Here is a 26,645-nt window from a genome sequence, read left to right on the forward strand (position 1 = left end):
TTGCTGTTGTGTGCACATCAGAAGGCATCATGTTTCTGAATCAGAGCAACGACGTGATATAACTATGGACAGACAGCCCACTGACCATCTCTTCGGAGGCTTCCATGCCCCAATTTTTGGACCTTGCAGTTCAAATATCTTAAGTGCGCTGTGACTGCTGAGTGATGGTTCTAGCAGTTGCTTTGTTTATGTTATAACCTTTGTAGGCTCAATAGAACTGTTTCCAATGGATCCATGCACAGCAACTGTATTAATCCCTCTGACTGCTGCAACAAAGGCTGGTCCTCCAGCAATGTGAAGTTAGTTATCCCTGACTGCAAAGCTTGTAGCCATAGGTACCATGCAATGCTGTGAAGACTTAGGAGAGCTGCAGTTGTCTAATTTGGAATGTAATGCAGATAGGAGAGGGACTTGGGTGTTGAACACGTCCAGAGGCGGAGGTTTGAAGACCATGTCATGTTCTTCCACATCTCTGCACTGCAACACCTTCTTTCACTGGCTCTGAAGGGGGCCATAGGGTGGATCTACAAAGATCATTACAGTACAGGAACAGGCCGTTCGGCCCTCCAAGCCTGCACTGACATGCTGCCTGTCACAACTAAAACCCCCTAATCTTCTGGGGACCATATCCCTCTAACTGCTTCCAGTGCCTCCCCCAGCAGCAAGTTCCAGGCACCCTCCATTCTGTGAAAAAAAAACTTGCCTTGTACATCGCCTTTAAACCTTGCTCCTCACACTTAAACCCATGACCCCTGGTAACTGACTCTTCCACCCTGGGAAAAAAGCCTCTGACTGTCCAGTCTGTCCATGTGCTTCATAATCTTGTATATCCTCTATCAGGACACCCCGTCAACCTCCGTCATTCCAGTGAGAGCAGCCCATGTTTCTGCAACATGTCGTCAGACAATACCCACCATACCAGGCATCCTGGTAAATCTTTCCTGTACCATCCCCAAAGCCACCACATCCTTCTGGTGGAGTGGTAACCAGAATTGAACACAATATTCCAAATGCGGCCTAACTAAGGTTCTTTAAAGCTGCAACATTACATTCCGCTTTTTAACCTCAGTGCCCCAGCCAATGAAGGCAAGCATACCATATGCCTTGTTGACTACATTTTCCTACATTGCCACTTTCAGTGACCTGTGTACCTGTACACCCAAGCCAATGAAGGCAAGCATACCATATGCCTTGTTGACTACATTTTCCTACATTGCCACTTTCGGTGACCTGTGTACCTGTACACCCATATCCCTCTGCCTATCAGTACTCTTCAGTGTTCTCCCATTTACTGCATATTTTCCATCTGGGTTAGACCTTCCAAAATGCATTCCCTCTCATTTTTCTGGATTTAGCTTCATCTGCCCAAGTCACCAACTGATCTATATCCAGCTGTATCCTTTGACAGTCCTCATCACTACCTGCAATTCCACCAACCTTTAAGTTATTGGCAAACTTACTAATCAAACCAGTTACATTCTCCTCCAAATCGTGTGTATATATAGTACAAACAACAAAGGTCCCAACGCTGATCACTGAGGAGTACCACTAGTGACAGTCCTCCATTCAGAAACACACTCTTCCACTACTACCCTCTGTCTTCTTTGACTGAGCCAGTTGTTTTATCCATCTTGCAAGCTCATCGCTGACCCTGTGCAACTTTACCTTCTGTGTCAGCCTGGTATCATGCACCTTGTCAAAGGCCTTACTGAAGACCATGTAGACAACATTCACTGCCCTACCTTCATCGATCATCTTCGTCATTTCCTCAAAAAACTCAGCCAAGTTAATAAGAAACAGCCTACCCTTCACAAAACCTCGTTGCTTCTCGCTAATATGCCCATTGATTTCCAGATGGGAGTAAATCCTGTCTCAAAGAATCCTTTCCAATAACTTCCCTACCACTGACATAAAGCTTACTGGCCTGTAATTAGCTGGATTATCATTGCCACCCTTCTTAAATGAAGGAACAACATCAGCTATTCTCCAATCCTCTGGGACCTCCCCTATAGCGAGTGAGCATACAAAGATTTCCGTCAAGGCCCCAGCAATTTCCCCCTTTGCCTCTCTCAGTATTCTGGGGTATATCCCATCAGGCCCTGGGGACTTATCTATATTAATGGTTTTCAAGACCCCCAATATCTTCTCCCTTTTGATCTTAACATGACCCAAATTATCCACACACCCTTCCCCAGACTCATCATCCACCAAGTCCTTCTCTGTCGTGAACACTGATGCAAAGTACTAATTTAATACCTCACCCATTTCCGCTGGCTCCACACATAAATTCCCTTCCCTGTTCTTGAGTGGCCAACCTGCTGCCTGGCTACCCTCTTGCTCTTTATATATGTATAAAAAGCCTTGGGATTTTCCTTAATCCTGTTGGCCAATAACTTTTCATGATTCCTTTTAGCCCTCCTGACTCCTTAAGTTTCTTTCGACTTGTATTCCACCCTTGCTTTATGTGTTGCAAACCTCCTGGCCTTGATTAATGCTTCCTTTTTATTTTTGATTTGGTTCACACTATCCCTTGTTATCTAAAATTCCCTAAAGTTGCCATACTTATCCTTCATCCTTAAAGGAATATGCCAGTCCGGAGTTCCCAGCAACTTACACTTGAAATCCTCCCACATACCTTATGTTGATTTGCCTTCAATCTACCTTCTTCAGGTTCTAAAATGTTGTATTTAGCCTTCACCCAATTTAGCGCCTTCACCTGTCAACTACACTGATCTTTATTCATCAGTACCTTAAAGCTTACTGAATTGTGGTTGCTGCTCCTGAGCTGTCCCCCGACTGAGACGTCGACCAGGCCAGGCTTATTCCCCGATACTAGGTCCAGTACGGCCCCTTTCCAAGTTGAACTATTTGCGTACTGTTTCAAGAAGCCCTCCTGGATGCTTCTTACAAACTCTGCCCCATCCGAGTTCCAAGCACTAAGTGAGTCCTAGTAAACATATGGGAAGTTAAAATCACCCATGACAACAATCCTGTCACTTTTACATCTTGACAAAATCTGCCTACATATCTTCTTCTATCTCCTGGCTGTTGCGAGGCCTATAGTAAACCCCAAATGTTATGATTGTACTCTTCCTGCTCATGAGCTCTACCCATATTGCCTCTCTGTATGAGACATCCAAGGTGTCCTCCCGCAGTGCAGATGTGTTATCTCCTTAGCACCCTTGTTCTATCCCCCTAAAACATCTGTATCCTGGAACATTAAACTGCCAATCTTGTCTGTCCCTTAACCAAGTCTCTGTAATAGCAACAACACCACAGTTCCAAGTACCAACCCAAGATCTATGCTTGTCTGCCTTATCTGTTACACTTCTTGCATTGAAACAGATGCACTTCAGTCCACCAGATCTGCTTTGATCAGCAACTCCACCCTGCCTGCTCTTCCTTGGAGTCTTACTGGCCGTATTCTCCAGTTCCCTTTCGGTCCATTCACCTTGGCATTGGCTCCCATGCTGCTGCCAAGCTCATTTAAATCTCCCTGAGTGACACCAGCAAACCTCCCAGCCAGAATATATGAGCCTCTCCAGTTTAGGTGCAACCTGTCCCCCTTGTACAGGTCCCACTGCCCTGGAAGAGATCCCAATGGCCCAGAAAACTGAAATCCACCCTCCTCCACTATCTGTTTATCCACAGATTGAGCTGTACTACCTTCCTATTTCTAGCCTCACTGGCACATGGCACAGTGAGTAATAATCCCAAGATTACAACCTTGGAAGGCCTGGTTTTTAACTTTCTATCTAATTCCCTGAACTGCTACAGGACCTCATCACTCATCCTACCAATGCTGTTAGAACCAATACGTACAACAACCTCTGTCTGTTTGCCCTCTCCCTTCAGAATTCTTTCTGCCTGTTCAGAGACATCTTGGACCCATCCAGGGAGGCAACTCACGATCCTGGAGTCTCTTTTATGTCCACAGAAACATCTATCTGTTCGCCTAACTATTGAGTCCCCAAAAACTACTGCTCCAGTGCTCTTTGTCCTTCCCTTCTTAAGAACAAAGTCAGCCGTGGTACCACCAGTCTGGCTGCTGCAGCTACTGTTACCCCCGATAGATCATCCCCCCCCCCACCAAACAGCATCCAAAATGGTATCAGAGATAACGGGAACTGCAGATGCCTTAGAATTCCAAGATAATAAAATGTGAGGCTGGATGAACACAGCAGGCCAAGCAGCATCTCGGGAGCACAAAAGCTGATGTTTCGGGCCTAGACCCTTCATCAGAGAGGGGGATGGGGTGAGGGCTCTGGAATAAATAGGGAGAGAGGGGGAGGCGGACTGAAGATGGAGAGTAAAGAGGATAAGTGGAGAGAGTATAGGTGGGGAGGTAGGGAGGGGATAGGTCAGTCCAGGGAAGACGGACAGGTCAAGGAGGTGAGATGAGGTTAGTAGGTAGCTGGGGGTGTGGCTTGGGGTGGGAGGAAGGGATGGGTGAGAGGAAGAACAGATTAGGGAGGCAGAGACAGGTTGGACTGGTTTTGGGATGCAGTGGGTGGGGGGAAGAGCTGGGCTGGTTGTGTGGTGCAGTGGGGGGAGGGGACAAACTGGGCTGGTTTAGGGATGCAGTTGGGGAAGGGGAGATTTTGAAACTGGTGAAGTCCACATTGATACCATTAGGCTGCAGGGTTCCCAGGCGGAATATGAGTTGCTGTTCCTGCAACCTTCGGGTGGCATCATTGTGGCACTGCAGGAGGCCCATGATGGACATGTCATCTAAAGAATGGGAGGGGAAGTGGAAATGGTTTGCGACTGGGAGGTGCAGTTGTTTGTTGCGAACTGAGCGGAGGTGTTCTGCAAAGCGGTCTCCAAGCCTCCACTTGGTTTCCCCAATGTAGAGGAAGCCACACCAGGTACAGTGGATGCAGTTATTCTGCAAAGCGGTCTCCAAGCCTCCGCTTGGTTTCCCCAATGTAGAGGTACCCGGTGTGGCTTCCATGAGAGGTGTAGTATTGAGCCGAACGAGAACATGAGGGCATTCTTCAAACAGAACAACACCTTCAGCATCCTACAGCAATGCACAGCAAAGCAGCACCAGCGGAACTTCTTTGTCAACCTTGTTCAATGCAGCAATGAAGTCCTCTTTCATGGACAGTAAATGTTTTAATGTTCACATGACCAGCCTTTTATGTCTGTTCCCAAATACAAGTGCAGCTTAATGACTTGGTATTTCTGTGCAATTCTACCCTTACATAAACGGTAAAGTTACATATGGATTGAAGCCTTCACCACATGTAGTGTTCCATCATTCAGTTATGACAAGGTTTCACGTTAGGATAGGCACTATGGAAGGGATAGCCAATGTACAGGCAGAGTCAGATCTTTGTGTACTACTAAGAATGGCTAGTTTCTGTTGCAGTTGCAGCTAAAATTGCATTTACTCACAGAACTGATGATGAAGAGTGAACATACATTTACAAATAAGATAATGTATTTACAACGATGTTTCACCCATATACATGCTTGCTTCTATTTCCCTCCCACTGCATCTATGTGCAATCCCAGTGCTATGGTGGAAATTGCTGAGGGAGATAGCCTTTAGTTAAGGGTTCCTGGCACAATAAGGCAAAGGCATCATCCAGTATTGGTCCAGGAACTTGGAGGTTGCTAGCCCGCTTTCAGCAGTCAGTGTCAGGGGGTCCTCATCATTTTGCTTTAGGTGGGATGTGGACCACAGTTAAGCTAGGCATTGGGCCACTTATTGATCGGGGCTTTCTGTCTAAGTCAAGTTGTGGAGGGGGTGGACCACTGTCAGTCTTGGGTGCCAGTTCGATGAGAGTGTGAGCAAGTGGTTATCAGAGGCCACTGCTGTGGGAGGGAAACAGGGGGATCACTTGTGGGGTTTGGTGGCAGTATTTTAGGATGTAGAAGGGCTAACAGATTTAGCAAGTAGTGTGGAGATAAAGAGATCCACCCTGGTTTTAATAAAGGGGTGTTCATTATTATAGTTCAGCACAAATGCTGTATTCTGAGGGCTTGGGTGATATGAGCAGTTTAAACAACAAGATTAGATGGGACTGTGGAGAAGACCAAAGGTAGTGGGGGCAGGGAGGGCAACCAAGAAGGGAATATAATGATTTCAAGGGGTGGGGTTTCACCTAGACTGGGATGCTGACTGTGTCTCTTGCCATGTTGGAATACAGGCCTGTGTATAAGCCTAACAGAAACAGAGACTGCTGGACATGGCTTTCATGGCAGTCACCAATCTGTCTATGGAGGCAGCTGGATGCTGACATGACACAGGCAGCAAAACACATTGATTGTCCTCCAACCTTCTCATCAGTTTGCCCAGTGTTTCCAGCATACTTGCTTGCTTCTCATGTATCTGCTTATGCATTTATTGAAGTTGCTAATTACTGACACCATGTGGAATTGGAGGTGAGGGGAAAAGATAGAAGGTCACCCTCCTGACAGCAAATACAGCAGAGATTTCACTGGTAACTGAGGGGAGACTAAAGAGAGAATGCGGCTCATAAGAGATATCAGAGATTGGGCAAGCCAAAGTCCCCACCTGTTTCAAGAAGAGCACCATCATCCCAGGACCTAAGAAGGCACATGGAACATGCCTTAATGTCTACCACCTAGTGGCTCCAACCTCCACAATCATGAATTTGCTTCAAGAGGCTGATCATGGCCCACATCAACTGTAACCTCCTAGACTGCCTCAATCCTGTTCAATTTGCCTACCAATTTAATAGGTCCACAGCAGATGCCATTTTCCTAGCCCTGCACTCATCCCTGTAACATCTGGATATTAAGGACACCTACATCAGACTCCTGCTAATTGACTATTACTCGGCCTTCAACACCATTATCCCTTCAAAACTAATCTCAAAACTCTGAGTCCTTGGCCTGAACTCCATCCTCTGCAACTGAATCCTCAGCTTTCTGACCCATAGACCATAATCAGTGAAAATAGACAACTGCACCTTCTACATGATAACCCTCAACACTGGAGCCCTCCAAGGGTATGTTCTCAGCCCCCTACTGCACTCCCTGTATACCCACTACTGTGTAGCCAAATTTTGAATGAAACCATCTACAGGTTCGCTGACCATGCTGCTATAGTAGGATGGATTTCAAACAATGATGAGTCAGAAAACAGAAAGGAGATATAGAACTTGGTGACGTGGTAAAAAGAGAACAACCTCTCTCAATGTCAACAAAACACAAGAACTAATCATTGACTTAGGAAGAAAGGAGGAGAACACAGCCCCATCCACATCAATAGAGCAGAGATTGAGAGGGTTCAGAGCGTCAAGATCCTAGGAGTGACGGTGGTAGGTGCGACGATCAAGAAGGTACAAAAACGCTATTTCTTCTCAGGAGGCTTACACACTTTTTGGCATGTCCACAAGGACCCTCAGCAACTTTGACAGATTCGCTATAGAAAGCATACTGTCTGGGTCCACAAACACCTGGTATAGCAACTGCTGTGTCCAGGGCTGTAAGAAACTACAGAAGAACAAGTGCACAACCCATACCATCACCTTCCATCCATGGAGTCCATTTACACATCTTGTTACTGCAGAAAGGCCGCCAATGATATCAAAGACCCAGCCCACCCCAGTAATGCTCTTCTACAACCTCTTTTGTCTAGCAGAAGATACAGAAGCTTGAACACCTACACCAACAGGTTCAAGAACAAGCTTCTTCTTTGATGTTATTAGACTGATGATTGGACTTTGTCTAGCTTAAAGTAATGTTAATTCCATTAAGGTTGATCTTGCCTCATGCACATCCTATGTGGTGTAACCTATATGCCTCTCTCTGTCCAAGTTTTTTTCACTCTGTGATCTGTATGTCCCTGCTTACTATACTGCCTGTACTGCTCACAAACAAAACTTTTCACTGTACTGAATCAATCAGTGGCAGCAATAGGTCAACAGCATAGCAATGGGCAATGATACTTACTTGGTTGCTGGGTAATGCAGGTTGTGACATCACCATATGAACGGCCACAGTCCTCTTCTAGTGCAAGGATCTTCTTCTCAAAGGGGATGAGGAGATGAATGTCAGTTTGATTTCTTCTGAATGAGAAGAATGAAGAGGTTGAATAAGATGCAAGTAGCTGGAACAGCAGTTAGTCCGAGCGCCGGAGGGGTAATGGTGGTTAGGTGTTCAAGTGAGTGAGCAGACAACACAGAAGGCATGCAGAATTAGTCTGAGGGGTATGAGAGAGCAAGTGAGGAAAGATGTTGGTGGGAGGTGGATGCAATAGCAGAGTTTTTTTGTATAACATAGCAGAGAATTGGTGGCCTTTAGCCTCACTGAGTGCAGGATGTCTTTATCCATTGTACAGCGTTACTGACAATGGACCATGGGTACCTCATCATCCCTAATGGCTTCTACAGACGAGACTGGGAAGGTCTGGTAGTGTTGTCTCCTCTGAGAAAAGCACAGCGTTTTTTGCAGTGGGTGTGAAGGGCTGAATGGCCTACTTCTGTACCTATTTCATTTGTTCTCATGTATAACAATATCTGAAATGTGTTGGTTTTACTGGATAGTTTCGTTTTGCTGAAGTTGCATATTTTGGGGAAAAAATGAATGTGAACTGTAATGAAAATTCTACAGTTAACATCATTTATTCACATTATATCAGGTGGAGTCTTCATCCCATGACAATTTTAGAAATCATGTTATTATATTATTAAGCAGTATGTAGGTAGGAGATTTAATTGTGCATTGACACAAAAGATTTTCCAATATTAATTAAAATAATTGCAATGGATTGTCTTTGGGTACCTGAAACTCGTCATTCAGAAATTGAGGTAAGGACTCCTGGCAGTGTTTCAAAATTTGCACAGTATCTATGGAATTAATTAAGATTTTCAGGAGGTCCTCCACGTACAAATGTTATTAAATGTAATTTTGAAATTCAGGATTTGTGTGAGAAATTATTACTTGGGAAAATTGCTGTACCTTTTTTCAGAACAGGGAAGGTACTCAATGATATACGAGTAATTAAGTCATTCATCTGTCTAGAAAGTGTGGAAATGCTAAATCAAATGGAACTACTGTTTCTGTTCTTCCATACCTTTTGACAAAAAAATGTCTAATAGAATCCCTACAATAAGGAAGCAGGCTATTCACCCCATTGTGCCCACACCATCCTTCTGAAGAGCATTCACCCGGACCCATCCACCTAATTTATATGTCCCTGGATACTGTGGGTGATTTAGCGTGGTCAACCCACATAACCTGCACGACCTTGGACTGTGGGAAGAAACCAGACCATCTGGAGGAAACCCATGCAGACACGAGGACAATGTACAAATTCCACATGTTTGCCCGAGGCTGGAATCAAACCTGGGTCCATGGGACTGTTAGGCAGCAGTACCAACTACTGAGCCACTGTGCTGTGTAACAAAATGCTGGTATGCCTGCACATAATTTATTTCTAGAATGAATGCTGTGTCTGCATTGAATTCGATATCTGACAACTGTGTTAGAAAAGATAGAATTTTGAGCTTGTTAATTAATCCCCTTCTGAGGCAGCACATTAAATCTGTGGATTTGAAATACAAATAGTCAGTACAATGGATCCAGAGGTTGCAGATTTCTGAGTTGAGCTCGAAAAGGGGATAATGAGCAACATTCAGTGATTACTCAAGGATAGAGGAAAAATCATTAGAATTTATTAACTGGGATTAACAGATTTTATCAAAATTCTGATTCTTTCCTGAAACTCTCTTTCAATGTGATATCTTTCTTCTGGATGTATTTGAAGCTTTGTTGCGATGTTTTAAAAACAAGGGGCTGTGGAATTGTATCAGAGATAATGGGAACTGCAGATGCTGGAGAATCCAAGATAATAAAGTGTGAAGCTGGATGAACAAAGCAGGCCAAGCAGCATCTCAGGAGCACAAAAGCTGATGTTTCAGGCCTAGACCCTTCATCAGAGAGGGGGATGGGGTGAGGGTTCTGGAATAAATAGGGAGAGAGGGGGAGGCGGACTGAAGATGGAGAGAAAAGAAGATAGGTGGAGAGGAGAGTATAGGTGGGGAGGTAGGGAGGGGATAGGTCAGTCCAGGGAAGACGGACAGGTCAAGGAGGTGGGATGAGGTTAGTAAGTAGGAAATGGAGGTGCGGCTTGAGGTGGGAGGAAGGGATGGGTGAGAGGAAGAACAGATTAGGGAGGCAGAGACAGGTTGGACTGGTTTTGGGATGCAGTGGGTGGAGGGGAAGAGCTGGGCTGGTTTTGGGATGCGGTGGGGGAAGGGGAGATTTTGAAGCTGGTGATGTCCACTTTGATACCATTGGGCTGCAGGGTTACCAAGCGGAATATGAGTTGCTGTTCCAGCAACCTTCGGGTGGCATCATTGTGGCACTGCAGGAGGCCCATGATGGACATGTCATCTAAAGAATGGGAGGGGGAGTTGAAATGGCTCGCGACTGGGAGGTGCAGTTCTTTATTGCAAACCGAGCGGAGGTGTTCTGCAAAGCGGTCCCCAAGCCTCCGCTTGGTTTCCCCAATGTAGAGGAAGCCACGCCAGGTACAACGGACACAGTATACCACATTGGCAGATGTGCAGGTGAACCTCTACTTAATATGGAAAGTCATCTTGGGGCCTGGGATGGGGGTGAGGGAGGAGGTGTAGGGGCAAGTGTAGCACTTCCAGCGGTTGCAGGGGAAGGTGCTGGGTGTGGTGGAGTTGGAGGGCAGTATGGAGTGAACAAGGGAGTCACGAAGAGAGTGGTCTCTCCGGAAAGCAGACAAGAGTGGGGATGGAAAAATGTCTTGGGTGGTGGGGTCGGATTGTAGATGGCGCAAATGTCGGAGGATGATGCGTTGTATCCGGAGGTTGGTGGGGTGGTGTGTGAGAACAAGGGGGATGATCTTTGGGCGGTTGTGGCGGGGGCGGGGTGTGAGGGATGTGTTGTGGGAAATGCAGGAGACACGGTCAAGGGTGTTCTCGACCACTGTCAGGGGAAAGTTGCGGTCCTTGAAGAACTTGGACATCTGGGATGTGCGGGAGTGGAATGCCTCATCCTGGGACCAGATGCGGTGGAGGCGGACGAATTGGGAATAGGGGATGGAATTTTAAAAGGAGAGTGGGTGGGAGGAGGTGTATTCTAGGTAGCTGTGGGAGTCGGTGGGCTTGAAATGGACATCAGTTACAAGCTGGTTGCCTGAGCTGGAGACTGAGAGGTCCAGGAAGGTGAGGGATGTGTTGGAGATGGCCCAGGTGAACTTGAGGTTGGGGTGGAAGGTGTTGGTGAAGCGGATGAACTGTTCGAGCTCCTCTGGGGAGCAAGAGGCAGCTCCGATACAGTCATCAATGTAATGGAGGAAGAGGTGGGGTTTGGGGCCTGTGTAGGTGCGGAAGAGGGACTGTTCCACGTAACCTACAAAGAGGCAGGCATAGCTGGGGCCCATGCGGGTGCCCGTGGCCACCCCCTTTGTCTGTAGGAAGTGGGAGGAATCGAAAGAGAAGTTGTTGCGGGTGAGGACGAGTTCGGCTAGGCGGATGAGGGTGTCGGTGGAGGGGGACTGGTCGGGCCTGCGGGTCAGGAAGAAGCAGAGGGCCTTGAGGCCATCTGCATGCGGAATACAGGTGTATAGGGACTGGACGTCCATGGTGAATATGAGGTGTTGGGGGCCAGGGAATTGGAAGTTCTGGAGGAGGTGAAGGGTGTGGGTGGTGTCACGGACATAGATAAGGAGTTCCTGGACCAAAGGGGAGAAAATGGAGTCCAGATAGGTGGAGATGAGTTCGGTGGGGCAGGAACAGGCTGAGACAATGGGTCGACGAGGGCAGGCAGGTTTGTGGATTTTGGGTGGAATTGAGTCATTTTTCAATAACTTGTCATTTTAATTTCATTACATATGTGAGGAATTACAATATATTCTGTTTTGAGTGTGGTTAGTTATTCAACAGTTTCTGTGGGAAGAAAGTAATTTGACTGGATGAATGTAAGGTTTTTAGTTTTATTGTTTAATAGCTGAGGCTAATGTAAACTTAGTGTAATGTGTGGGAACGTTTTGAGGTGGAAAGTTGTTCCTCAAAGGTACAGCTAAGTTTTAAAATAGTTCAGTTTCTCATTTAAAATATCTAACAGGCCTGTGTGTATTGATTTGAACTGTTGTTTCCAGCTCTTAATATCAAGATATGAGTTACAAACAAAAACAGAAATTGTTGGGAAGGTTAAGCCGGTCTGGCGACATTTGTAGAGAGAAAGCAAAGTTAACTTCTTGGGTCCAGTGACCCATCTCCAGAACAGATTTTAGCAAATACCAGGTTGGGAAAGAGTAAACAATAGGTTGGAATTAGAGCCCAGAGAGAGGAAGAAAAACAGTTAAGCAGGCAAGGGAATGGCTACAGTTTAGCCTGGGAGAATAAATAGCTGTTAGTGAGGACCATTAGTGACTGACAATGGGTTGTTTGTGGTCAGAACTCGTGTGATATCAAGGCATGGAGTATGGGAGTTGGCGTAAGGACAATGAGAAGAAGGTGCTCAAGTCCTAAAATTGTTGAACTCAACATTAAGTCCAGGAGGTTGAGGGTTCCCAAGTGAAAATGACTTGCTATTGTACTGAGCTTTGCTGGAGCATTGTAGCAATCTCAAGTCAGATATGTAAGCCAGGGAACATGATAGTCTGTTACAATGGCAGGCACCTGGAAGCTTAGGGTCATTTCTGCAAAGTGGTCACCCAGTCTACAGTTTGTGGTCTCCTCTACATTGGGAGACAATGTGAGCAATAAATACAGTGGACTAGATTTGAGTAAAGTGCAGGTAAATCATTGCTTCACCTAGAAGATGTGACTGTGACCTTGAATAGTGAGGAGGGAGGAAATAAATGGCTAGATGTTACACCTTCTGCAGTTGCAAGGGAATGTGCCACGGGGATGTGAGGAGGGAACGGTTCCTGCAGAAGGTTGACATGAGAGGCGCATATGTATCAGGTGGTGGCATCCTGCTAGAGATGGTGGAAATGGCAACCTGTGATCCTTTGGATGTGAATGCTGGTAGGATCCACCTATTACAGTGAATCCAAGAAAATAAATTGTTCATCACCTCTGTACACATTATTTTGCCAATAAAGGATATAATGCAATGTTTAAACATATCAGCGTTCAAAGACATATGAAGTTATGATTTCTGAAATGTTAGTAAGGTCTACCCTTCAGAATTGTTTGTGCAGGTAAGAAAATCAGAGTCTATGATTGATTAGATTAGATTCCCTGTAGTGTGGAAACAGGCCCTTCGGCCCAACAAGTCCACACCACCTCTTGGAGCATCCCATCCAGACCCATTCCCCTACAAACCACACACCCCTGAACACTATGGGCAATTTAGCATGGCCAATCCACCTAGCCTGCACATCTTTGGGCTGTTGGAGGAAACCAGAGCACCCGGAGGAAACCCACTAACCCTAACCCTAACCCTAACCCTAACAGACACGGGAGAATGTGCAAACTCCACACAGACAGTTACCCGAGGCTGGAATCGAACCCAGGTCCCTCGTGCTGTGGGACTGCAGTGCTAACCACTGAGCCACCGTGCTGCCCCATGTTAAAGACAGTACAAAAATTAGTATCTTTCCAATACAAAATTGGTTGTTAACAATTTTAAAAATGGAATTTTGTTTCTAAAGAAAGGCTTAGTTCAAATGTCAAAGCAAATGTTAGTTTTTAAATAAACAGGAAGGATAAGTATAAGTATAGGTCAGTTATCTTAACATCTGTTAGGAAATATTAGAATCTAAGAAGTAACAGCAGAGCATTTAGAAATACGAGATATGATCAAGCTGAGTCAGCATGACTTAATGAAAGAGCAATTATGTCTGACAAATGTTCCAGAATTCTTTGAGGATATAACAATCAGAAGAGATAGAAGAGAATTGTGGATCTAATATGTTTGGATTTTTAGAGGGAATTTGATAGGTTACCACATATTGGGCCAATTAATCAAAGCCCATGATGTTGGAGAGTGTATATTAGCATAGGTGTTGGATTGGCTAACGAAGAGAAGACATAGATTTGGGACGCAGAATGCATTTTCATGTTGGCAGCTTGTAATTAGTGGAGTGCCACAATTATTTACAATATATATCAATGACTTGGATTAAGAAAGTGAATGAACTATAGCCAAGTTCATGGAAGTTATGAAAATAGGTAACGATGGCGCAGAGATCGATATAGACAGATTAAGTGATTAGGCAAGAAATCTGCAGATGGAATATAATGTGGTTATGTAGTATATAATGTGAATTTAAGTAGTTTAGCATGAAGAATAGAAGAGCTGAATATGATGTAAAATGAAGAAAGACTGCAGAAAGCTACAGAACAGTGGCAGTTGGGAATCCTTATCCACAAACAGCTAGCATCAAAGTTTAGCAGATGATAGGGAAGGCTAATGGAATTTTGATCTTTATTTCAAAGGGAATGCAGTGTAAAATGGGGAAGTATTATTAAAACTATACAAGGCACTCGTCAGACAATATCTGGAACATCTTGAACAGTTTTGGTCCTTTAATCTAAGGAAAGATATATTGGCATTGGTTGCAGCCCAGTACAGGCTCACGCAGTTGTGTTGGAGGCATTTTCGTATGAGGGGCGGTTGAGTAGGTTGGGGCTCTATACTGTATTGAAGTTAGAAGAATGAGAGGCAACCTTGTCAGAGTCTTACACCAGAGAGCATAATCTCAGAGTATTGGGTTGCCAGAGAGTTGTGAATCTGAGGAATGTTTTACTGCAGAGGGCTGCAGAGACTGAATTTTGAAGCAAGTTCAAGGCTAAGACACATATTTTAATCAGTGAGAGAATTGAGTGTTCTGGAGAAAATGTAACAAAGAGTTGAGGATTATCAGATCAGCCTTGAACACATTGAATGATGGAGCAGACTCAGTGGGTAAGTGATCGCTTTCTGCTCCTTTGTCTTATGATTTTATGGTGAGGAGACAGAAGAAACCTACAGAAGTATATAAACAGATTAAATGGTTGGCAAAAACCCACCAAATGGATTTTCAAATGGAAAAATATGAGGCTGTGTGCTTTGGCAGGAAGAATAGAAGAGCTGAATAATATCATTTATATAAGGAAAGACTGCAGAAAGCTGCAGCACAGAGGTATTTGAGGATCCTAGTGCACAAATCACAAAAAGCTAACATCCAAGTCCAGCGGGTAATAGGCAAAGCAAATGGGATGTTGACCCTTTATTTTGAAGGGAATCAAGTCTAAGAATAGGGAAATCTTGCTAAAATGTTACACGGCACTGGTCAGATCAGAGCTGGACCACTGCAAAAAGTCTGGTCCCCCTATCTAAGGGAAAGATATATTGATTTTGAAGGCAGTCCAGAAAAGGTTCACTTGGTTGATTGCCTCTGCGGAGGCATTTTCTTATGAGGAGAGATTGAGGTAGGTTTGGCTTGTACTCATTGGAGTTTATGAAACTGAGAAGAGACCTTATTGAACCATAACATGTTGTTAGGGGACTTAACAGGATGGATGCAGACAGGTTGGTTCCCTTTGTGGGAGAATCTAGGACCAGAGGCGTAATCTCAGAATAAGAAATTGCCTATCTGATACAGATTAGGAGGATTTCTTTTCTCTGAGGGTGATGAATGTGTAGAATTCTTCATTGCAGAGGGTACAGAGGCTGGGTCATTGAATATATTTAAGGCAGAGATACACAGATTTTTAATCAGGAAGCGGATCAAGGCTTATCTTAAAAAGCCAGGAAAGTGGATTCAAGGATGATTGGATCAGCCATTATCTCTTTGAACGGCAGAGTGAAATCCATGGGCCAAATGGACTACTACTGCTCCTACATTTTATGCACTTATGAAACAAGAAGAAACAGCATTGTGGCCTCTTGAGGGTTACTCTTCCAACTTGGAGCAGGTAAGTCCATTATTTGACAAGTACCATTTCTGTTGCATTTGGTTTGATGTTATTTGGTGAAATTGGTCTCATATTTAGTTGGACCATGAGTGTTATATTTTCAGAGTTTAACCAGAATTAAACTCAAGATTTGCAACTTAGAGTCTGGATCTAAGACTAGCGATATAGATCAGTCACCCATTGTAGAAACCATCCCATTTTCAACATTACAATGTAGCTGAAATTTAAATTAACTACTTCAGATTAATTTTACAATGAACTAGAGTTGTAGCGTTTTAAACCTTTTTTAACTTTACCGTGTTGCTTTATCCCATATTGCCCTCTTGTGGATAAATTGTTGCTGTGTTTGATTATTGATTCTGGCCCTGAATTTAAGAATTGTACTTGTCAAAAAAAGCTGATATTTTGAAACATAATTTGTGCAAAAATATGGCTTCTTCACCAGTATATTTATAAATAACTTGAGAGTTTGCTTAAAAGCAGATGCCTGATTTAAATAAAAGTTTGAAGTTGAAGTTATGAAATGTTGCCCAGACACAACTCCATGCCATCAGCTGCAAGGTGTGTAACCATTAACAAAATTGGTTGACCAGTTTTACCATTCCCTCTGTTTATTGTAATTTTCTGTTATTCTTAAATTTATGTGATGCTGTTCATGCTCCTGGCAGTTTGCTCCTCAGACAACAAGAGTAATGAGTGAGATGCATGCAATCTTCAAATTTATGGTAGGGCAAGGAATGAGATTCATACTGAAGATATTGAGACTCATGGATGTTTATGACTGTTGTAAAATGGTTGAAAATAAATAGTTAAAATGCTCATGTATATGCCATCATGACTATAATTGTCTGGTGACTGAACCTTAAAGTCAGTTCAGCGTGTATTATATAAGATCCAGGTTTTATTTTAAAGTACTGTTCTGTTAATTGCTTTATTTGATAATGTGTATTTATAATGGGGGTCACTTATTTACGATGACTTGCAGGTCAATTCTTTTTGTTTAATACTTGAGATTGGATTTTTCAATTATGACAGGCATTTCAGCAATGAAATTGAATAATTCTGAGAAAACCACAAATAGTGGTCATTATTTTAAGGGCACTCTTGTGGCCTATCTATATTTTATACACCATATCAATGATATTAATAGAAATGCATTTAACTGAATGTAGAACACATAAAACATTGCTATTTTTCTCATGATTTGAACATTGCTGCATAGACAAAAAGCAAAGCACTAACTCAATAAGTCAGTAAGATGTCTACTTTTACTCCTGTAGGTGACATTTTTACTTGACATTTCACATTTTATGATAGCTGTGTGCAGTTTTCTCATTGAACAAAGTACCAATCTTCAAAATTGCAAATGAAATTCATTGAACATGAACTTCATTATCAGTTAATGGGTACAATTATCTTATAAAGTTGAAACAATTTACAATCTTTAGACAAAACCAAAACCTTTGTATAAGGAATTGAGGTAAACTATAAAGTAGGTACAAGTCAAACACCAGTAGCCAAGCTGTGTCCTAACTAATTTATTTCATACTTAAACATTTTACTGGATGAGCGGTATTCTGCAATTGTTGTAAGTACAGGAACCATAAATAAACATATGTATTTCAAGAATTAACTTTATTCATCCATGTAAATATCATTAATAAAACTTATACAAAACATCATTGGACTATTAAAATACCATATAATACAATATCAAGTATTATCACTAGTATAGCATTAGACATTTCCTTTCATTACTTAAGTGAACACGATAAATAAAGGCATAAATTTTCTTGGCGATTTTTCACAGCTTCATTTGGCACAAAAGGGAACTATCTCGGGGGCAACAAATCAACACTTTCTTTTAAAACATACACCAAACCCCTGGCATTCTCTTCAATTGCTATTTTTTTGGAAACGCCTGTGTAATTTATTTGGAATTTTACAGGATTATGCATGTACTTATTTAGTACTTTTTATGATAAAAGTTGTATAAACAATACCTTATTTAATACTATACATTAACTTAGAACACGTGAATTTATCCTTAAAATACTGATACTGTCCCTGTAAATAAAATTTTAGTTAGTGGCCAAATACAGTGTTTAGTGATTAAATAAAAAATAACAATTGATAGGTTAAGCACAATCACTGGTTGTTGAAACAACTGGCAAGCATAACTGAAGTTATCAGAAGAATATAGTCACAATTTTACAAAGTAAAATTATATGATCTTAAATCCCAAACAAAATTTAAAATCTAGATCAATATCATAGCTCTGAAAAAGATCAAAATTTAAACATGGGTTTGGTCACGCATAAAATTCTTCATCAGTAACATCAAAAAAAATTAGTGGTCTCACCTAAATATGTGTAACAGGATTTTGTATGGCTTTCTGGATCAAATTAAGTATAATTCAAGTGTTCAAATTAAATAAACTTTTCAAACATTCTGTAGTAATAGATAACGTATATATCAATTGACTCAAATAAAAGTGGAAAAGAATTTGCACAAGATATCTGAGATCTCATCTAACTTTTAAAAATTGTTCATCAGTGCTAACTAAAATGATCAGCATTCTTAACAAATTACACTGAATGGACAGAAAAGGCCAACTTAACCATGAGAATATTAAATTGTGGGGCAGGTTCTAAAAGTTCAAGGCCCTACTTCTGCTCCTAACGTCAAGTCTTACGACCCACAATAAAATGAAGGTCCAGTTAACCTGCTGAATTATGTTCCAAATAATGACTCGTAATGTACTTCATACAATCTGCTATATCAACCAAATATATCAAATGATGACATTTGGTTTGAAAACAGCCTGTGTTTGTTGTTTGTTGCCACTATGATGTAGGCTGAGGTCTGATTCGGTATCTACCTTTTCGCAGTGCAAATGCACAGAACACGTGCAAGTAATCTCCTAAATTGCATCTCAAAGATTGGCATTTTTGTGTCAGGAAATAAGCAGTAAAATAATTAACAGCACATTAGCCAGCATTCGAATTTGTTTAAATTAAAAAAGTTTGCATTTGGGAATAATTCAGTTATGCCTGATTCCCCTCCAATCACAAAATATAAATTGAGACTAATTCAAAGTTATAATGCACATTTTGCAAACTGTGAAGCCAAACACAGTTCATAGCAAAACTTACAAACTGGCTCTTTGCTCTACACCTGTTTTGTTTTGGACATATTATGCTGATTTTTTTTCATTTTATTGGTAAAATATTATTAAGGTTAGCTACATTAAATGCAAAGTTTAAAAGGGATTTGTTGTCTGATGCAGACAAGACTTAAAATGCTGCAGTTGTAAAATGTGCTTTAGATGACATTTTTTTCAAAACTTCACCAAAACTATAGATTACAGGAATAAGAGGTAGCTTGGATAATCGTATCAGATACACAAACTTCACTGCAAATAATTACAGTAACTGATCAGCTGAAATTGAGACCAATGATTTGAAAGCTCCTAAATCATGTTTTTTTCAATCCATTGGATGTAGTTTGAAACTCTTGTATAAACGCCTGGTTTATTTTTTCGGGCACACCCATCTCCCCAGCTAGTTATTCCGTAAAGATGCATTCGTCCATTGTTTTCACATACCAAAGGTCCCCCTGAATCTCCCTGTCATTAAACAGAGAATAAACAGCTTGATTATTACTTCAGTCAATTAATTAAGTGGATTGCTATATTGTTGCTGCTTATATACATTAACACAGAAGATTAATTAACTTATAGTCTGGTCCAGGATCTGAGAATGAAAAGATGCATTGAATTAGCCTTGATAATAAAATGTGAGGCTGGATGAACACAGCAGGCCAAGCAGCATCTCAGGAGCACAAAAGCTGACGTTTCGGGCCTAGACCCTTCATCAGAGAGGGGGATGGGGGGAGGGAACTGGAATAAATAGGGAGAGAGGGGGAGGCGGACCGAAGTTGGAGAGTAAAGAAGATAGGTGGAGAGAGTGTAGGTGGGGAGGTAGGGAGGGGACAGGTCAAGGAGGTGGGATGAGGTTAGTAGGTAGCGGGGGGTGCGGCTTGGGGTGGGAGGAAGGGATGGGTGAGTGGAAGAACCGGTTAGGGAGGCAGAGACAGGTTGGACTGGTTTTGGGATGCAGTGGGTGGGGGGGAAGAGCTGGGCTGGTTGTGTGGTGCAGTGGGGGGAGGGGACGAACTGGGCTGGTTGAGGGATGCAGTAGGGGAAGGGGAGATTTTGAAACTGGTGAAGTCCACATTGATACCATATGGCTGCAGGGTTCCCAGGCGGAATATGAGTTGCTGTTCCTGCAACCTTCGGGTGGCATCATTGTGGCAGTGCAGGAGGCCCATGATGGACATGTCATCAAGAGAATGGGAGGGGGAGTGGAAATGGTTTGCGACTGGGAGGTGCAGTTGTTTTTTGCGAACTGAGCGGAGGTGTTCTGCAAAGCGGTCCCCAAGTCTCCGCTTGGTTTCCCCAATGTAGAGGAAGCCGCACCGGGTACAGTGGATGCAGTATACCACATTGGCAGATGTGCAGGTGAACCTCTGCTTGATGTGGAATGTCATCTTGGGGCCTGGGATGGGGGTGAGGGAGGAGGTGTGGGGACAAGTGTAGCATTTCCTGCGGTTGCAGGGGAAGGTGCCGGGTGTCAACTTCCCCTGCAACCGCAGGAAATGCTACACTTGTCCCCACACCTCCTCCCTCACCCCCATCCCAGGCCCCAAGATGACATTCCACATCAAGCAGAGGTTCACCTGCACATCTGCCAATGTGGTATACTGCATCCACTGTACCCGGTGCGGCTTCCTCTACATTGGGGAAACCAAGCGGAGACTTGGGGACCGCTTTGCAGAACACCTCCGCTCAGTTCGCAAAAAACAACTGCACCTCCCAGTCGCAAACCATTTCCACTCCCCCTCCCATTCTCTTGATGACATGTCCATCATGGGCCTCCTGCACTGCCACAATGATGCCACCCGAAGGTTGCAGGAACAGCAACTCATATTCCGCCTGGGAACCCTGCAGCCATATGGTATCAATGTGGACTTCACCAGTTTCAAAATCTCCCCTTCCCCTACTGCATCCCTCAACCAGCCCAGTTCGTCCCCTCCCCCCACTGCACCACACAACCAGCCCAGCTCTTCCCCCCCACCCACTGCATCCCAAAACCAGTCCAACCTGTCTCTGCCTCCCTAACCGGTTCTTCCACTCACCCATCCCTTCCTCCCACCCCAAGCCGCACCCCCCGCTACCTACTAACCTCATCCCACCTCCTTGACCTGTCCGTCTTCCCTGGACTGACCTATCCCCTCCCTACCTCCCCTCCTACACTCTCTCCACCTATCTTCTTTACTCTCCAACTTCGGTCCGCCTCCCCCTCTCTCCCTATTTATTCCAGTTCCCTCCCCCCATCCCCCTCTCTGATGAAGGGTCTAGGCCCGAAACGTCAGCTTTTGTGCTCCTGAGATGCTGCTTGGCCTGCTGTGTTCATCCAGCCTCACATTTTATTATCTTGGAATCTCCAGCATCTGCAGTTCCCATTATCTCTTGAATTAGCCTTACCATGTTAAACAGTGCAATATTCTAATAGGGAGAATACATCTGCATTATAATACTCTCCAAAAGTGATATGGTTATTTTGATTTTAGTTGGTTTCATTAAATGGGTCACCCATTGTACATGACTCCCCTTTTCTAAATTCCATTGAAGTCATAACAATTGTATTGTTTACAACTACTTGCAAAGTAAATATTGTATTTAAACACTGAATTATTTCTGACATGACGTAAAACACTGGCTCAGATTTTATGTAAATGATAATGATAAGGCTAAATTTTTTTGGCTATCAAATTATGGAGTAGTACAGCAATATCTTCAGCATGCATACTTAGAGTTAAAGACAGAAACCTGAAAGTTGCAGTCAAAGTTGCTCCACACCTGTAAAGTTTTAGCTACACCCATATCTCACTATTAATATGAAGTTATATATACCATGTGAAGTTGGAAATCTCACTACTAAATTGTTTAACTGCCCAAGAAACAAGCAGGAGCATCAAAGAGTAAGTGAATGTTTAATTGTGTTAAAATTACTTTGGACAACTTCACTAGTACAGATAACTTAATGTTAATTTAATATCAATTTTGGTGTTTAGTTCCTTCAGAAGTATGTTATGGACATACAAATTGGGAGCAAAAATTGACCTTTTAGCTTTGCCATTCAATTCAATTTGGTTGCATTTTGAATCCACGTTTCCAACTGCCCCAGTAACCTTGAATTTCCTTGCATATCAAGAATCTACCAATGTGCACTTTAAAAATATTCAACAACCTCATTCCCACCATCATCTGAGACAGAGAATTCCCAAGTTGCATAACCTGCAGAAAAAAACTCTCTTCATCCCTGTGCTATAAGTGTGACTGTTAAGTTTCTGGAATACTCTCTAGTTCTGGAATTGCCACAAGTGGAAAAATCCTTTCCACATAAATCTTGTGAAAATATGCCTTTTTCCTCAAGTTTGAAACTTACTTTTTGATTTTGCTTTCTGAACACGATTCAGATCTCATTTATACTCTCCAATTTAGACTTTAAATTAGCCAAAAAGCCTAATTTTTCCTGGCTTATTCAAGGCACTTCTATGATCAGATGTTTAATATAGAGCATGTCTCCACTTAAAAGCCAATCACAATTCTGCTGTCAGCACAGGGTACAACAAGTGCTCTTTTGCCAATGATTGCAAAATCCAGCCCAACATATATATAGAAATATGTTGACAGGCTGCTGGAAGTTCTCCCAGTCTGCAGAAGTCAATATATATGCATTTACAGTTAAAAATTAATTTTACAAATCCTAAATTTCGAAAGAAATAAAGACTACAAGTATCAAAAGCATTCTATGATACCATTTATTTTTTAAAATATATAAATTTTGTTTCCTCCGCTTTAGTGAATTTCATTAGAAAATTTCAGAGGTTCTGTTTACTTACTTTACAAGCATCTTCCTTCCAGTTACGATGTGCAGCACACAACATGTTTTCTGTTATTTTATTTCCGTAATATTCAGGAGACCTACATTTTTGCTGTGAAATCAAATTCACTCTTGCCTCCTTCAGGATTTTAGAGTAGAAGGGAGAAACTGAAGGAAAACCAAAAAAAAGCAAAATATGTATGCTTTAATTCTTCGCATCATACATCTCTTGAGAAAGTCTGTTGGTTTGCAACACAGTTGAAGTAAAGTCCTGGAAATATTTAGGTTGACATATATAGACATGTTCCACAAAATTCATGAAACCTTTATAGAACAACCAGTTCAAGTGCATCAACAGTACAAGAAATGCAAACAGAAAAGACAGCCAAGGTTTACTTTCAAGGGAACATGTACAGTACCCCCAGCCAATATGTCTTGGATAGCAAAATAGGAAAAACAGAAGAGCAAAAAGAGATCTGTGAAATATGTTCAAAGGAAGATTCAATTAGTCAGCAGGAATATTATGGAAATTACAGGAGGAAATTGGCCAAGTTGATATGGAAGGAAAGAGAGGCTACATGTAAAGATGAGCTAGCATCATTAAATTCAAACGTAATACATTATTAAAATTATAAATGTTATTATCTCCTAACATTTAAAGATAAATCCAAGTATCTTATTTTAACCAATACAGTAATACCAGTTTTAACTTTATTGTATCTAAAAATAGTGAAAAAATTAGCATGATTAACAAAACAAAATGGTTTAAAACTACTGATGTTACACATTAATGTTTACTTCTTAATTCCCCTAAGGATTCTCTCTTAATCTTAAAGTTGTTTACTTCCATAGGAATTATACATAGATATGCCATAGTTTCTAGCCATTGTCAGAGGTTTCATTTTGTTTTGACAGTAGATGCCTCAGTCTCTTGATTCTGTAGGAACCATTGTATTCTTCCAAGTTTTAAACCAGGCAAACTTCCAGTCTCTGATCTCAATAAAATTCAAACTTGACATTAAGCCTCATCTGCTTTCAGTGATGAAGTTAGTTTACTTTTTGTTCCTTTGCTTATTGTTCAAACCAAGCTAACTATCATTTACTTTGGTCATCACTAATGTAAGTCTAGCTCCAAAACAAAATATTTCTCTGCAGAACCATTACTAAGGATGACCAGTATCCTGCTTCTAGTTTTTTTTAAGCTCAGTAAGCACCTGTCATTTTTACCTCATTCATTCTTATACTTTCATTTCTTCAGGCATTTTGATATTCTCTAAATTTTAATTACTGTATGATTACAAATTTAACCTAACCTGAACTAAATATTACTTCTAAAATATTGACATGATTTGTGAAGTAGGTGCTCCTTAAATAAAGCATAAGTGGTTAGCTAGGAAAGAGTTGGGCCGAATGAGAACCTAAGGGAAAACTTCGTGTAAATCTAAAGATATGGTTAATGTAAATTTTTCCTCTGCATCATAAAAGCTGTGAATGGCATGAAGTTTACACTAAAATATGAAAGAAACATTATGGACAGTATAATAAAGACAATGGACTAAGGGCATGCACTATTTTAAGTCGTTGAATAAAAGTATATCATACAAAATTGTCATACTGTGATCTTAAGTCATTGGAATTCAGTTACGAGACATTAGAAAAATTAAGACTGTTCTCCTTGGGAAAAGAGGTGAGGAGATAGCTGTATTAGAGTAGATAGAGAGTAATAATTCTTTCTTTTGAGTTAATCAAAACCAATTTGAATATATTCAAAGTAATTGGCAAATTATCAAGAGGAATATAAGATTTTTTTTAAATTCAGTTGAAACGTTGGTGGAAATTGATTTCATAAATTAAAGAAAAGATTGTTTAGGCATTTGAGGATGTGGAGAGGAAAGGGCTGTGAATAAAACTAAGAATGTGTAATAAAATAATGCTACTGTTTCCAAGATCAGCATTGGTATTGCTAAAGGATTAGCTTCTTTCTTCTGTGCTGAACTAGTCTACATTCTGCTATAGGCTTATGGCTTGATATCTCCAAGAAATAAAAGTGGCAACAAAATTTCAATTGACATACTGCAAGTAAGTTGCATTAAGTAGTGTTATTTCTGATGAACATATTATTTCAATCATTTAGCTTCAATCATCTGCATTATTTACAATAGATGAAACTATAAGGAGTTTTTTTTTAAGCTAGGGAGGATCATTCTTTGAAAGTAAAAAATATTACAGCATGACAAATAAACCAGAATTTCCAACTTACATTCAATTTCCTTTCCATATCCAGAAGTTTCACACTGTGTGTTTTCAGGAAATGTAGGGAGTTTAGATGGCAAACAAATGGGGTGGACAAACTTAGACTCTATTGCACACATCCCATTTTGAGATTTTAACTTCAGCAGAGCTGAAAAGAAAAAAGAAATTAATCAGTGCTTTAAGTTTTTCTTGTTTAATTTCAAGAGCTCTAATTTAGATTAAGGCATCAGTTTGAGATTTATGATCTGAATCTTATTTAAAAGCTGTACTAACCCAATGCCAACAACAGATGCTAGCTTACCTATGTCATTGTCAAAGGTATCACCATTGAAACTTTCATGGCTTATTATTTTTTCCACTGCAAATGTTTGATCATTCTTACTAGTTTCATTTATTGAAGATTTTCCAAGTGTTACGAAGTACAGTGACTGAGAAATTCTGAACAGGAAAAGAAAATGTTTTCAGAACACTTTATAAATTTTGTGCACAGTTATGTGTATTTTGGAAAATTGAATAATAAAGGGTAATATAACAATGAATATTCTCCAACTCCTATTTACACAAGGAATTCATGTTTGTATCAGATTTAGAAAGATCAACATTATCACTCAGTTCTTCAATCTTTTCTCATTAGATTATATTTTAGCAACTCCTCTGTCATCAATGAACAGTTTATAAAAACATGTTTAGAAAACATTACTCTGATAGCCAACTGTTTGACTGCCCACAATGTTGCATATTATGAGGAAATTTGAAGTGTAAAAATTGAATAAAGTTCACAGGATAGGGACAGCAGAAGCAATTTATGTTACTTTTAGCCAAATATCTAAATCAGCTTTATGAAGACAGTGAAAGAAGCATGACATTCTAGTGATGGTTGAAATTAATTTTTGCTGTGACAATTCCATATGTTCGAACTCAATGGGATAATTGCCAATTTAAACTTATCGCTACTTTCTGAATGGGAGGAATACTCAGCTTTGACATGTGCGTATATTGTATAATGTAACAAAAACAAAACTACTGGTCGGTAGCCAGTTTCTGTGACAAGTGTAAAAGATTTCAGGGAGAAAGATTCTGTAAAGGCTATAATATGGAATACACAAGAATCGATCCTTCTGTTTAAGTCAAGTTGCAAAAAAGATAACTGTCAGTTTGAACTAAATAAGCCTGATTTGAACAATTATTAGATTAAGCGTTTTAACTGTACAAACCAAATTTTATCTCATTTACACATTAAATTTTTGAAAATACTAAGAAATATGTGCAAAGAATACTTATGTTCATGTGACAAAGCAAAGTTCCATTGTTCTATCCCCAAGTTCCTCCATTGTATAAATTATTGTTGAGAAATATAAGTCAATACCAAGAAAGTTAGGTAGATAAACTGAGGAAGCAACTGATTTGCTGAATATCATAAATATTCTCTTATATCTGAGTCACATGAGTCAGAGGTGTGGGTATGGTACTATCGCTTTGGTTCCTTAAACCACATTCTCGATTGCAATATAGGATCAAAGACTGAGAATAATATTTTCACTTTCATGTCACAAAGATATGCATAGCTGTGGGCATAAAT

General features: G+C 41.3%; 1 protein-coding gene across 3 annotated transcripts in view; it reads right to left on the reverse strand.

Moving 5' to 3' along the window:
• Positions 1 to 17,527: 17,527 nt before the first annotated feature.
• Positions 17,528 to 26,645, reverse strand: part of LOC125467567 (tissue-type plasminogen activator-like) — a 32,494-nt gene continuing 23,376 nt past the window's right edge. For 2 of the 3 annotated variants that reach the window (XM_048563600.2, XM_048563601.2), the window contains exons 9-12: positions 25,368 to 25,504; positions 25,074 to 25,214; positions 22,833 to 22,981; positions 17,528 to 19,491 (exon numbers count right to left, since the gene is read on the reverse strand). In XM_048563600.2, the coding sequence (XP_048419557.1) occupies positions 19,336 to 19,491; positions 22,833 to 22,981; positions 25,074 to 25,214; positions 25,368 to 25,504 (583 nt within the window). In that variant the 3' untranslated portion in view covers positions 17,528 to 19,335. The remainder of the gene's footprint in view (positions 19,492 to 22,832; positions 22,982 to 25,073; positions 25,215 to 25,367; positions 25,505 to 26,645) is intronic. The other variant, XM_048563599.2, reaches the window with a different exon arrangement.

This window comes from Stegostoma tigrinum, chromosome 37 (assembly GCF_030684315.1).
Source record: "Stegostoma tigrinum isolate sSteTig4 chromosome 37, sSteTig4.hap1, whole genome shotgun sequence".
Taxonomy (NCBI): Eukaryota; Metazoa; Chordata; class Chondrichthyes; order Orectolobiformes; family Stegostomatidae; genus Stegostoma; species Stegostoma tigrinum.